We start from the raw sequence: 14,494 nt of genomic DNA, 5'->3' as shown, positions 1-14,494 counted from the left end.
GCACATATATTTCTGAGCTCTCCTAGTGTTTACTTCTAACCACTTAAGGAAAATGTAGATTTCAAAAATAGCATTAATTAACATATTTTTATTTCCAATCATTTAAAATAAAAATTATTCCTTTTTCTAGACTTTTCTAATTTGAATAATACTGACACAAAAAGCTGCCTCCAATCCCCTTTGAAATTCACTGTGATTTAAATAAGAAATAAAATAGATCTCTACAGATGATAAGAGAGGAAAGGAATCAGACCGTCCTCTTGCCTGACAGGCAGATGGCATCTTCTGGGCAAGCTGTGTGCCCTGCCCTGTGCTGCCCTCAGGGACCCAGGCTGACCCTGTTCAAATGGGCACTTGGAGTTCAGGGCATCTCACCCGGTCAGGGAGGCCTCCTCAAGCTGGCACACTGTGCAATGTAAATTCTCGATAATATAATCAATGTTTAGTGTGCAATAACAGAAAAGAGCATTCTTTGACAAAAGCTAAGAATCCAGATATCTGAGCCTCGCCTCTTGCATGCTGAAGAACAGACAATATTACAGGTCACTTTCTGTAACTCAGAGAAGATGTCCGGGTGCGCTGTAATGCCACCCTGTAATGTCAGTCATCCCAAGCGCCCATCCCTGTGCCTCGCCTGCCCCCGAGAGATGCCTCCCCACCTGGCACAGGGCCCCTCGGCTGGGCCCGGCCAATCTTAGCTTCTCGTCTTTGTGTCTCTGCTCCTCCTTCCCTTGTACCTAAAAGTGGAGGTTGGTGGTGACAGACAAAATTGTCACTGTTCCTCTGCAATGCAACATTTTATTAGCTGTTTTAAAGAAAAATTACAACATAAAAAGGGCTGGGCGCAGTGGCTTATGCCTATAATCCCAGCACTTTGGGAGGCCGAGGTGGGTGGATAACTTGAGGTCAGGATTTCGAGACCAGCCTGGCCAACATGGCAAAACCCTGTCTCTACTAAAAATATAAAAATTAGCTGGAAATGGTGGTGTGTGCCTGTAATCCCAGCTACTTGGGAGGCTGAGACAGAAGAATCGCTTGAACCCAGGAGACAGAGGTTGCAGTCAGCCGGGATCGTGCTGCAACTGCACTCCAGCCTAGGCGACAGAGTGAGACTCTGTCTCAATCAAACAAACAAACAAACAAAGAACACATAAAAAGGAAACTTTTTGCTTTTTTTTTCTTTTCACATAAATTACAAACTTCTTTCTTGGCCAGTTCGTTTATTTCCTTATGGACGGCTTCTTAAATTTTGCCATCTATAAAATCTACTGAGTTTGTGAGATTTCCACTGGGTTGGCCCCAGCAGTTCCCATCTTGCTGTTCAGGCCTCTTCACGCTCCTTGAGGGTGAAGGACTCTTCATGGGCCTTCCTCGTATGCGTGCTGGGCTTGTTGGGAGATGGGCACGTTTCAGGTGAATTGAAGCTACTGTAACTTTTTTTCCTTTCTGACTGCCTGGCCTGGAGAGGAGTGACTTTCTGATGCTTTTTCTCCATGGCATCTCCCTGCACTGGGAACTGCTGTGGGCCCCGTTCCTCTCTGCCGCTTGGCCAGGGGTCCTCGGAACCCCTAAGGTAGGCCCCAGATGACTAAGACTAGCCCCAGCCTCCTCAGAAGCCCCTAGCATCTCAGCTCTCCCTCACACTTCTGTTTTATGATTTCCTTCTCGTTTTCTGTGCAACACAAAGCTCGGCTACGCATTTACAATGATGTCCACGACAGAAAACCCAGCCTTTCAAGATGCTTGTTAGCAGATCGGGGCACATCACCCACGATATGGCTGGAAATATAAGAAAATGGAACTTGCTTTCAATGTAAAACATCCGTTTCCTTTCCACAGCCTTCCTCGTTTCAGCAGAGAAGGTTGTCCGCTATCCAGGATCCAAACCTTTCTTCCCTGGAGCAGCCTGGAGAGTTGAGGGGACAGATGGGGAGCCAGGAGAGAGGGGGTACCTTTTAGGAGCCAAGGGAGTAGGTTCAGAGAGAAGAGGACTTGCAGATATGACCCCCAGGGTTGGCAACTGCACGCATCTCCAGCTATGTTCTCAGAACATGTCCTTCTCTTCCTCTTTTTTTTTTTTTGAGACGGAGTCTCGCTGTCGCCCAGGCTGGAGTGCAGTGGCGCAATCTCAGCTCACTGCAAGCTCCGCCTCCCGGGTTCACGCCATTCTCCTGCCTCAGCCTCTCCAAGTAGCTGGGACTACAGGCGCCCGCCACCACGCCTGGCCAATTTTTCCGTATTTTTAGTAGAGATGGGGTTTCACCTTGGTCTCCATCTCCTGACCTCGTGTGATCCGCCCGCCTCGGCCTCCCAAAGTGATGGGATTACAAGCGTGAGCCACCGCGCCCGGCCTCTCTTCCTCTTGAAAGTCCTTATCTTCCTGCAAGGGCGGCTCAGGCCCTCCCTCCTCCATGAGGTTGGTGTCTCCAGGGGCTCCAGCGCGCGTCCTTCCTGGACTCGCAAAGCCCACGCCACTGCCACTCTTTTCTGTTGCACTAATAGCATGTCCTTCCAGCTCGGCGCTCAGCCCCTCAAGGGCTGCGGGAAACTCAGATTCATCTCTTAACGTCCTCATCCACAAGGCCGAATTCCTCTCTTTAAGGACTTAGTGAAGATTAAACGAGACAGCACTTATGAAGGAGCTAGCAGGGCACAGGGTCAATGCTCAGTAATGGTAGCTAAAATTATCACAGGCGCTGGGCCTAGCTGCCTGGCTGTCCATAAACATCCTAAGTTCTCTGAGAAGATGATGGTCTTGCACTTGGCCCATGTCAGAATCCCCTGGAGGGCTTGTTAAAATAGAGATTGTCCAGACCCCATACCCCCATGAGTTTCTGAGTCAGTGGGGCTGGGGTGGGCCCAGGGTCGCATGTTCCCAGGTGCTGCTGCTGCCGGCTGGCCTGGGCCACATGTGGGAGGGCTTCCTTCGTACCTCCCCCAGGGTTCCTGGCCAGCCGGCTTTCTCCCCTCGCTGGGCTGCAGGTGAGAACCACCTACATTTAAGCTTTGTATCCCCACATAGCTGTCGTCATCTTACTGAAACCTATTCCCTGCAATAGTTCAAAGACAGCTGTCTCCAACAACAGGCGCTGGAGTTAACGGACGACCAGTTTTAAAAAGTCACATTCAGTCCCTGCTCTCAAAAGGCAGGAGTATTTGCCTTTTTCTAAAATTAGCAGATTCCATTTCCTATCCCAGTGCTCTTCACATGTCTCCTGTTTCATGGAACTTGTCCCAAAATGCCCTCAACAAAGTTACAAGTGTCATTTTTCTTCAGACAGAAGTAGAGCTGAAGTAATTACTTGCAGAAACTGTAATAGAATAGTTTCAGAACGACAGAATGAGGAAATTACTTACAAAAATAAAACACATTCCAAATGTTTGTAAACTACGTTAAAAACAAAGAGCAAAGAAACAATATGGGGGGGTGCATGAGGAAGGGCAGGGGGAGGAGAGCTGAGCAGGGTAGGGGTGGCACAGCTTGAGTGCGAGCAAATGGGACCCCAAGATGCTGGAGAAAACAGAAGAGAGGCAGCAAAGAGCCTCCACATCCTAGGTGTCAAAAGGGCTGTCAAAAGGCTAGTGAGAGATGCCTGTATCGTCACTGGGGGAAATAAGCCCTCATCAATGGCAGCACTGAAGCCTGAGTCTCCAAGGATCACCTGTCTGGTGTCTCTCTGCATCAGTGCCTCCATCTGCAACCTCAGGGCATCAGTTTCCTGGCCAGTTGGGTTATTTTTGCCTTATTAGTTATTTGTATCAATTGCCTGAAGTTTGGGTCAGATTAAATAGCAAAGACTGTGAAGATGACTAATTTAAACTGTTACCTGGTTCTGGACTAAGGAATAAACCATATCTTTTAATATTGAAAAGATACTCTAATCGGGGCTTATTCCAAGATGAGTTCTCTTCTGAGTATTTTTAGAAATCACACAGTGCTAACATACCATTAAAAGTGAGTGGAGAAAAGCAAAATGACTAATAACTATGCTTGTATACAGTGCTCTCCCAACACACACACACACACACACGGCAAAAACCATGATAGTAGTCCCTCCTTTTTGGAGGTTTTGCTTTCTTCAGTTTGTTACCTGTGATCAACCAAGATATTAAATGAACAATTCCAGAAATAAACACTTGGTCAGTTTTGAATCGTGTGTCCTTCTGAGTAGCCTGGTGAAATCTGCCATCCTGCCCTGTCCCACCACGGATGGGAATCCTCCCTTTGTCCAGTGGATCCACACTGTCTCCTCCCCTGCCTGTGAGTCACTTGGCAGTGGTCTTGGTTCTCAGACGGACTGTCTCAGTGTTGCAGAGATTGTGTTCAGGGGCCCTTACTGTACTTAATAATGGCCCCAAAGCACAAGGGTACTGATGTTGGCATATTGTTATAATTGTCCTATTTCATTGCTAGTCATTGTTGCTCACTGTGCTTAATGTAGAAATTAGACTTTATCACAGGTATGTATGCAAGGGAAAAAAACAGTATACACACACACACACAAACACACACAGATGCACACATATATTCAGTGCTGAGGTTTCAGGCATCCACGGAGGGTCCTGAAACATATCCCCCTGTGAATAAGCAGGGGACTACTATACTTAAAAGGTACTCAAATACAGTAGAGTAGTCAGCATAAAAGCAATGAATAGTAACATGATTTTTCCCTAGAGCTCCCCTCCCGTAGTCCAGCCTGCCTTGGCACTGTGCGTCTGCTTGTAACAGTGATAAGATCAGCATCAGGGCCCATCATTTTGTGAAACTTGTATAGAATTGTTTCTAGCCTGATCCAAAGTCAACAGACTACACAGCCAGCAAATTAAACGTTTCACACACAAACCACCTGTCTAACTCACAATTATGGTGGCCCAAAATAACTCGGCTTTATTGGCCAGAAAACACTCACCTCAGCAAAACCCACCAACACTCAAAATAACCTACATGAGATGCTGGGGCTCTAGCCTTAGGGTTTCAGGGTCTGTCCCAGGGTCTTCTCCCAGGAGAAGTTGTATGCTGTCTCCTTGTGAGGCAGGGACCCCATTTTCCCCTCCATGTCCTGAAAGGATAGATGGCCACACCCACCTCTTCCATTCCTCTTATTACAGATACCCTCCTACAACCACATTCTACCAGAGTTTTTAAATTAGGATTATTTTAGTTTTTAAAATGAAGTTTGTTTTCTTTTCTTTCATATAGAAAGTAAAGAAAACACAAACATCTGGAAAGAAAATAATCACTTATCCCCAAGATAACCATGGTTTACATTAGGTTGCTTTTTTTTGGTAGTCTTTTTTTTTTTAGAAGCTTTTTGGATAAATGTAACAAAATTTCTTAAATGTTTGAAGAAAATCAGATACATTGCCCTTCTATGTTTATGTATGCACTTTGTACTCAACAGATTTTTAAAGACACATTTTTCTCCATCTTTTGTGTCAATTTAAACAATTATGGGTACTGTGACTCGCATCTGTAATCCCAGCACTTTGGGAGGCCGAGGTGGGAGGATCACTTGAGCCCAGGAATTTGAGACCAGCCTCAGCAACAAAGTGAGACCCTGTCTGTCTCTACAAAAAAACTTTAAAAATTATCCAGGCATGGTAGAGCGTTCTTGTAGTCCTAGCTACTTGGGAGGCTGAGGCAGGAGGACTGCTTGAGCCTGGGAAATCGAGGCTGCAGTAAACTGCGATTGCACTAACGCACTCCAGCCTGGGTGACAGAGCGAGACCTTGTCTCAAAACAAATAAACAGCAACAACAACAACACAACCCCCCAAAACAATTACGTAACACTGTACGGATTCAACCGTGGCCTCCAGCAAATCAGTGCTTACAGGCTATGGCTTCTCATCTGTAAAACGGGGATAAGAATAACAGTATTCATTCACTCAGGAGCTTCATGGAGAGGCGTGTCAGAAAGCCTGACAGAGCCTGGACAGCCGGAGCCTCTGAGTGTGGGCTGTTAGAGCGAGTCTGATTGCTGTGATTCCCATCTGTTTTCAGCCTACAGGCTGATAATGGCAGGTCCTCCAACGACTTTCATTCAACGTCATCTTAATATCCCAGGCCGCGGCTGCTGTCTGTGCAGATTGCACCTTCTCGGCAGGTCTGCGTGTGTTTTCTCTGGCTGCGCTCATGTCCTCCCATGTCCCCAGACTGTGCATGTTAGGGTCACTGGGGTGTCCGAATTGTCCCCATGTGGGTGAGTATAAGTGTACCTGCAATGGGATGGGGGCCAGGCCAGGGCTGGCTTCTACCTTGCCCCCTGTGCTGCCATGGTAGGCTGCGGCCACCTATAATCCTGAACTGGAAAAACTGGGTAAATCATCACATTACTTGCTTTTATTAATATTTCTTAAATGTATGTATAGCTCGTATTTATTTCAATGTTTAATATTAGTAGTGTTTGGTCTTTATTTAGAAGTGTTTTGGTCTTTATTTCGAAGTTTTGTGACGTTTTGGTGACCAGAAATATATGCTAGGAACTTAACTCTATTTTTATCAGTTGGCCTATGGTAAAATTGGTTTCGTTATCTGTTGTTCTGCATAAAGCTGCGGTTTCCAAAAACCTAACCTGTTGATGATGTTAAGTGAGGACTTACTGTATAATCATTCATTAGTGGTCATGATCTTTTGAAAGACTGGAAATTAAAGAACAAATGTGATTATGTGGGGGCTGCAGAAACTGCAATCTTAAGGCTTTGGGGAACCTTCCCAGGAATGGGAGAGAACAGGGAGGGTGGGGAGCCTGAAACACATGGGTTTCTAGGAGGGAGTCCCAGGAAGCCTTGGGGTTGTTTGTAGATCAAACAAGCCTGGTCAGGTGGGGGTGGGTGGGAGGGAGAGGGCTGGCCCTGTTAGCATAAACCAGTCCAAGCCAGGCAGGGAGGAGTTGGTGAGGGCACTGTCTCCCAGCTACCCCGCCACTGTTCCCTCATCCTGCTGTTTGCACTAACTCCACCCAGAAACACAGCCAAGATGATTGCCTTCTATGTGCTATTCGCTAGTCCCAGTGGGATCTGAAGTTTTTCTACTTCTTAGCATTATCCATTGTGGCCTGTTTTTTGCTAACTGTTCAATCCTCATGTCACCCCTCACAGGGAGCATGTGGTCCTCCATGCCTGTGTAGGATGGAAATGGAGACATCTGCTCCGGATTTGTCTTGAATAAATCCTGCACAGGCCCTCCCTTCATCATAAGTCCTGCCGTAAGCTCTGCCGGATGCCTCCATGAGTCGATCTGATCTTGTCTTCAGTGCACACACTTCGCTCTGGCTGTCTGACAGCAGTGCCTCCTCCAGGTGTTTTCCAACACTCCACAGGTCCCTGGGCACATGAACACCAGCCCAGATCTCACAATGAAAGGTCTTAACAGGTTGCATTTTCTTCATGGTTATCAAAGCAACCTCTGCAGGAAACTACTTCTTGGGAAGAAAAGGTTCCCACTTGCTTCTCCATCAGTAGCTTACAGAATGTAAGTTCTCCCAAAACTACTATCAGTAGCTTGACTTACAGAAGGCCTTATCCACTGTCATGGTATTCCACAGAGCATTGCTTCTGATCAAGGAACTCGCTTCCCAGCCAAAGGAGTGCAGCAATGAGCCTGTGCATGGAACTCACTGGTCTTACCAAGTTCCCCACTACCTTGAAGCAGCTGGTTTGACAGAACAGTAGAGTGGCCTTTTGAAAACTCAGTTACAGGGCCAGAGAGGTAGCAATACTTCATAGGGCTGGGGCGATGTTCTCCAGAAGGCTGTGTATGCTCTGAATGACATCCAATATATGGTGCTGTTTCTCCCATAGGGTCCAGGAATCAAGAGGTTAAAAGGGGAGTGGCGCCATCATTATCCCTAGTGACCCACTAGCAAAACATTTGCCTCATGACTTTTATGTTCTACTGGCCAATGGGTCTTAGGTCCAGAGAAACAAATGATTCCATCAGGAGGCACAACGATTCCACTGAACTGGAAGTCAAGATGCCACATGGTCAGTCTGGGCTCCTCAGGCTTTTGAGTCAACAGGCAAGGATGGGATTTACGGTGTTGGCTGGGTGACTGACCCAGACTACCCAGGGGAAAATAGACTACTGCTCTAGAATGGAGGTAAGGAACGGTATGGGATGCAGGAGATCCCTTAGGACTTCCCTTAGTAAGCCCTGCGATGAAGGTCAATGGAAACTACCCTGACCCAATCCAGGTAGTACCACTAATGGCCCAGACCCTTCAGGAATGATGGTTTGCATCACACCACCAGGTAAAGAACCACAACCAGCTGAGGTGCTTGCTGAAGGCAAGGGGAATACAAAATGGGTAGAAGACATTATAAATACCAGCTGTGATGTGACCAGTTTCAGAAATGAAAACAGTAATTGTCAATGAGTATTTCCTTCTCATTTTGTTAAGAATATGTTTGTGTGTGTGTGTATATATAGATATGTATATGTATATGTGTATGTATATGTATATATATTTATATATATATATATAAATAACTATCTTTGTTTTCTTTCCTCTTATTCCCTTAACATGGGACATAAGTGACTTCTATAGCAGTGTCTAATTGTTGATAATTTTACATCATAGTATTTTAAGTTACAGGATATCAGGAGAGAGTAAACATCAACTCAAGGACTTTACCTTCTCTTCTGGAAGGGATGAGTGCATTTTCGGTTGTATACAGGACAGCAGTGTCATGCCAGTTGGAATTGCGACCTTGTTTTGTCTTTCTCTGGAGAAAAAGACATGCATATAGGGGGCGAGTTGGCAAGGGGTGAACTTGCAATGGCTAAGCAAGGGGTGTTCAGGTATGTGGTGAAACATTATTTCTGGGTGTGTCTGTGAGGCTGTTTACCAGAGAGAGCAGCATCTGAATTGACAGACAGTAAGGAAGATGTGCCCTCACTACTGTGGGCAGGCATCCTATCTGCTGAGGGTCTGAACAGAACAAAAAGGCAGGGAATGGTGAATGTGTTCTCTGTGTTTGAGCTGGGACACCCATCTTCTCCTGTGCTTCAGCATCAGAGCTCCTGGTTCTGGGGCCTTGAGACCTGGATAGAATCTCATCACCAGCTTTCCGGGGTCTCCAGCTTACAGATGGCCAATGATCAAACTTCTTGGTTTCTATAATTACACAAGGCCATCCCTATAAAAAAATCTCTCCCCACCATAGATACACACACACACACACACACACACACACACACACACACACACTCATAAATATATCCTATTGGTCTGTATCTCTGGAGAAGCCTGATGAATAGAGATTTTGGAATAAATATTCCATTAGGGCTGAACAGTAGCGAGGGTTAAAATAGGCCTAATTTTAAGAAAATCTTCATTATCTTTCTAATGCTTTGAATTTGTTCAGAAAATTAAACATACATTTAGCAATGGTCTAATTATTCATTACTTTAAGTCCACAAAATTAGCTTTCCCGGGATGCAACCCTGACAGCAGATCCAGTGTGGATGTTTGCTGCAGTAACAACAGTTCATGTCTCTCTCTCTCTCTCTCTCTCTCTCTAATTTGTATCTGTGAGAGGTGGCAGGAGATACATCCAAGGAAACTTGCTTGAAGGTGCAGCTGCTTCTCCAAAGCCTCCATAATCCCGAGCTCTGGGTCAGCCCCTGAGTCACAGCATGACTGCAGGGCAAAGGCTTAAGTCAGAGCCATGGTGTCCCAGTGCTCGGCTGGCCTGCTGAGACTTGGAGAGAGGCTTCCAATTAACACTGCTGGTTTCTCTGAAGTGGCCAACGAGTGGCCACTCCAAGTGTCTCAACTAAACTAGACCAGTTTAAGACCAGCCACACTGGCTGAAGCATTCCCAGACGACATCACGGCTTATTTACTTGTGTGTTTCATCATCACATGGAGACGTGGGCACTTGCTGATCTGCAGGGGCTGGAGGAGAAAATGATCTTTCCCTTGTCAGCCAGGGGCATGGCTCAACGTGTCATCTAAGGCAGCTCTCAGCCTGCCATTCCAGGAGTCGTGCCTGCCAGCACCAGGGACTGCATCTGCAAGGGGTAGCATGAGCAAGGCTGCTGGCCCCGGCTCAGCTGTCCTGGAAGAGGCCCTGAGACAGCCATGGAGAGCGCTGGGGCACACACAGGAGCAACCACGGTGAAGTCCTGCGTCCTTGACATGCATTTGCTCAGGACTCCAACCCAGCAGCCCCCAAAACAGTGAGAGACACTCTGCACTGCAGGGCAGGTACTTCATTTTTATAAGCTGTAGGGGGCACACTTTCAGCACTCTGTCAAAGGCAATATGCACAGTTATTAAATTTCCTAAGAAAAAGGAAGAAGACAGAAATTGCTCTGCATCACTTGTGTGACTGTATGAAGTTGAAAATTCAACATTTTCTCTCTCTCTCTTTTTTTTTTAGATGCAGTCTCACTCTGTTACCTAGGCTGGAGTGCAATGGCGCGATCTTGGCACACTGCAACCTCCATCTCCCGGGTTCAAACAATTCTCCTGCCTCAGCCTCCTGAGTAGCTGGGATTACAGGCACCCACCACTGCGCCTGGCTAATTTTTGTATTTTTAGTAGAGACGGGGTTTTGCCATGTTGGCCAGGCTGGCTTCGAACTCCTGACCTCAGGTGATCCGCCTGCCTCGGCCTCCCAAAGTGCTGGGATTACAGGCATGAGCCACTGCACCTGGCCTAACATTTTCTTTAAGGGTTGTGTAGTATTTGACAACATAATCTTTGTATTTCTCACTTTTTAAAAATGAGGGTTTGAGTGACTTCATTTCTCCAGTTTGACTGAATCAGGGAACCTGCACCGATCCATCTACAGAGGTCTGCAGACAGCAGCAGGAGGCAGGCTGAGGGCCAGGTGTGGCCCCACGAGGACCCTGAGGAAACCTGGCACCTACATGTGTCTGCAAGCAGCAGCTAATATGCATCCCACACTTCCTTTCATGCAGTAAAACTGGTGTTGCCTTATCTCTTTTTTTACAAAGAAGAAATCACGATTTTAATGCACAATCTTCTGCATTTTAAACTGTGGCTATTTTCATAATAATTAGGATCTGTTGACTCCAACCCAGCAGCCCCCGAAAAATTTCTAAATGTTCTACATGTATCTGCATGTGTAATTCTAAAAAGCACTTTTTCTTTCAATATGAAGAAACTCAGGCACAGAGAAGTTAAGCAAATTGCCTGAAATCACCCAGTAACAGACCCAAGCCCTGAGTCCATGCAGCTTGGCTCTAGCCCCATGCTATGTACTTCTCTGGACAGTGCAGGACCCTCAGCACCCTTTCTGCCCCGTCCCCTTTGTGGAGCAACCTGGTTGTCTGGGAGATGAACCCTGATTATCCAATCAAACATGGTAATCCTGTTCTCCCTGAAAATTGATCAGCGCATTCTGGCCTAAGCCAATAGGTGTGTAGCACTCCCTTGGCTACTATGATTGGTTCAGGAACTCACATGTGGCTGATGTGGGGTAAGGGAGCTGACCCAACCCCTATAGGTGCAGTATAGGATCCCATATATATCCTTGTGCATTAACTCAGCTTGAGTGGCTTTTTTTTTTTTTTCAGGCAAAGATATGCTGATTCACCAGCAATCCCACTTCTAGGTATATATCCCCAAGAAATGAAAGCACAGTTTCAGATATTTGCATACCTGTGTTCACTGCAGCATCATTCACAATAACCATGAGGTAGAAACAACTTAAATGTCAACTGACAATGGATGGATAAAGAAAATGTGGTCTATACATATACTTGAAAGATATCTAGCCTCAAAAGGGAAGGGAATTCTGTTATATGCTACAATATGGATGAACTTCGAGGAAATTGTGCTAAGTGAAATAAGCCAGGCGCAAAAAGACAGGCAGGCAAAGGGGAGTTGCTGTTCAGTGAGTAGAGAGTATCAGATCTGCAGGATGATGAGGTCCTGGAGATCTGTTTCACAGCATCGTGAACACACTTACATCCACTGAAGTATGCATTTGAAAATGGAAGGAATGGGACATTTTATATTATTTTTTAAAAATCACAATTTAAAAAAGCATACTGATGCAGCAGCTTATTCAAACAATTTTAAAAGTCTTGCCTGGGTTGAGCAAAACAAGCCTAAGCGAAACACAGAGGCTGCCAGGCCTGAGCGGAGTCTCCTGGGCCCTGCTGCCTGGAAAGGATGCAGTGCGGTCTGTGGTGACGGGTTCATATTCAGGCTCATTTTCCTCATTTTTCTCTCTATTAGCTGGAAGAAACCAGGGACAATATGGCAAGCTTTCAGACAGATAGAATTCATTACATTAGAACTGTGTGAATAACACTGATTTTAAGAGGAACACTTAGAAGTCGGTCCATAGAAAACACTTTCACAGTATTCTAACAAGCACACAGAGGATAGAAAAAAACAAGTGTTAGCTGATTATGGATTGTCTCCCAAGTGCCAATATTTCAGAGGTAGGTAAGACACAAGATGGGTTTTGTGTGTGTGTGTGTCTAAGTGTGCACATGCATTCACAAATGCTTGAAAGACCTAAGAGAAGGCTGAGCAGTGCCTGGGGAAATGGGGAGGAGGAAGACAAACAGGAACACTTGATTTCAGGATTGTGTAGAGAATTGCTGCCCTCACTCATCCACAGGGTTCTTGGCTTTGCTGTGCCTGGGGCTGTGGTATTCAGAAGCAAGCTCAGAAGTCTTATCAGAGCTTCAGCTGCTCCATAAACTGTGGGGGCAAGGAGGAAATTCAAAGTCAGGGCAGAGGCCGAATGCACGCAGCAATGGTGGTTCACATACAGTGTTGGGCCAGGGTGGGCTGCAGCCAGCTTTGGGCAAAATCAGCACAGCTGGCCAGAAAGGTGGCAGGGCTCAGGCCTCCAACAGGGCCAAGACCTGGAGTCAGAGTCCGGGTCTCCCCTGTGCATCTGCTTGGGTACAACAGAAGCTCTCCAGCCTCTGTCGTCATCAGCACACAGGCTAATGCGCACCAGGTGCTATGGGCTGAACTGTGTTCCCTAACAATTCATATGTTGAAGTCGGAACCTCCAGTACTTCAGAATGTAACCTTATTAGGATAAGGTCTTTTAAACGATCTTTAAGTTAAAATGAAGTCATTAGGGTGGAGGCCTCATCCAATAGGACTGGTGTCCTTATAAGAGAATGTTAGGACACAGATGCACAACAAGGGAAGACCCAGGGATAAGGCGGCCATCTGTAAGCCAAGGAGAGAGACCTCAGGAGAAACCAACCCTGTCGACACTTCGATCTCGGACTTCCAGCCTCCAGGACAGTGAGAGAATAAATTTCCACCCAGTCTGTGGTATGATATCATGGCAGCCCTAGCAGACTAACACACCAGTGCACTGTGTTGCTGTGATGAAAATACTAAAGTAATTGAAGTCCAGGACAGTGTCTGTGGCCTGAGAGGCCCACAAGTGGTGACTGTCTCAGTCTCTGTGGGGTCCTCTGATCTCCCTTTCTCTGGAGTCAAGCCCCTCCTTCCTGGTATTTTTGTGCAGCCCCATACTTGCTGTTGGCTGTGGGCTCAGGCGGGCTTGCACGAGAGATCCTCCCACAAAGCTCAAACAGCATGCGCCACCTCCTCCGCTTTCTCCTTCCTCTGTGGACACAGGGAACAGCTTCCTGGGGAGATCTGAGCAGGGTTAGAGCCTTCTAGCCCTCCCCACAGACTAACAGGACACAGAGTAGGGAGGAGGGATATGGAAGTTAAGCAGGTGCTTGGGACCAGACTGGCAAGGTTCAAGTCCTGGCTTAAATATTAACTTGCTTTTGGTTGCAGACAAGTTTCTTATCGTCTATGTGCTGCCGTTTTCTTATTTGTAAAATGAGGATGATAACAATAGCAGTGACCTCATAGGGCTGTGGTATAGATTAAAGGGTTACTCCAGGAAAAGTGCATGGGAAGGGGGTGCCACTTTAGCCATCATCACTTCCTGCCCCCACCCCGCTGGCAGCAAATCTATGAAGACTAAGACCCCCCCAGCCTCCATGGGCTGAACCTTCCTGTAGTCCCACTGTGCAGCCTGCACTCAAACAGAGGCCGCCTCCTTCATGGCAAGGTGCCTCCTGGCTAATAAATAGCCAGGTGGAGGCAGACAGAAGTGCAAGGGCAGAGATGAAAGATGAGGTTTGAGTTTACTAACATGGTTGATTTGGATTTCTGCCCTATCTAACTATGGAAGACTATTCATTTAAACAATTAACTGGCCATATTCTCTTTAATCTTTAAATCTTATCCAAGTCATAAATTAGGCACCAAAGAAGAGTCCTGATAATAATTTCTGGGAGGGCAAAGTGGACAAGTTCAGAATCCTTGCAAAGCCTTCCAGTGACCGAAGCACCAGGTTCAGAGATATGTTGTGTGTGGGGTGGGGAAGCATACTGGCAGCAACAAGCTAACATAGCCACATACTGTCCTTGGCCTCATATCTTCACACACGTGCAGGCAAACACACACAGTGTATACACATGGATTTATGAGTGCACGCATGTGTTATGTATGTGTATT

At 46.4% G+C, this 14,494-nt stretch overlaps 1 protein-coding gene across 4 annotated transcripts in view; it reads right to left on the bottom strand.

Moving 5' to 3' along the window:
- Window positions 1–14,494, bottom strand: part of COBL (cordon-bleu WH2 repeat protein) — a 308,687-nt gene that overhangs the window by 37,022 nt on the left and 257,171 nt on the right. Inside the window, exon 8 of one of the 4 annotated variants that reach the window (XM_032758030.2) lies at window positions 11,627–12,691. The exons of the other annotated variants lie outside the window; for them this stretch is intronic. Coding sequence (XP_032613921.1) covers window positions 12,384–12,691 — 308 coding nt within the window. The 3' untranslated portion in view covers window positions 11,627–12,383. Of the gene's footprint in view, window positions 1–11,626; window positions 12,692–14,494 lie in introns of those variants that run through there. 4 annotated transcript variants of the gene reach the window in all.

The sequence above is a fragment of the Hylobates moloch genome, unplaced genomic scaffold (assembly GCF_009828535.3).
Source record: "Hylobates moloch isolate HMO894 unplaced genomic scaffold, HMol_V3 SCAFFOLD_1, whole genome shotgun sequence".
In the NCBI taxonomy this organism is placed as follows: domain Eukaryota; kingdom Metazoa; phylum Chordata; class Mammalia; order Primates; family Hylobatidae; genus Hylobates; species Hylobates moloch.
Note: the sequence above shows the minus strand (reverse complement) of the source record. Positions and strands in the feature narration are given on the sequence as shown.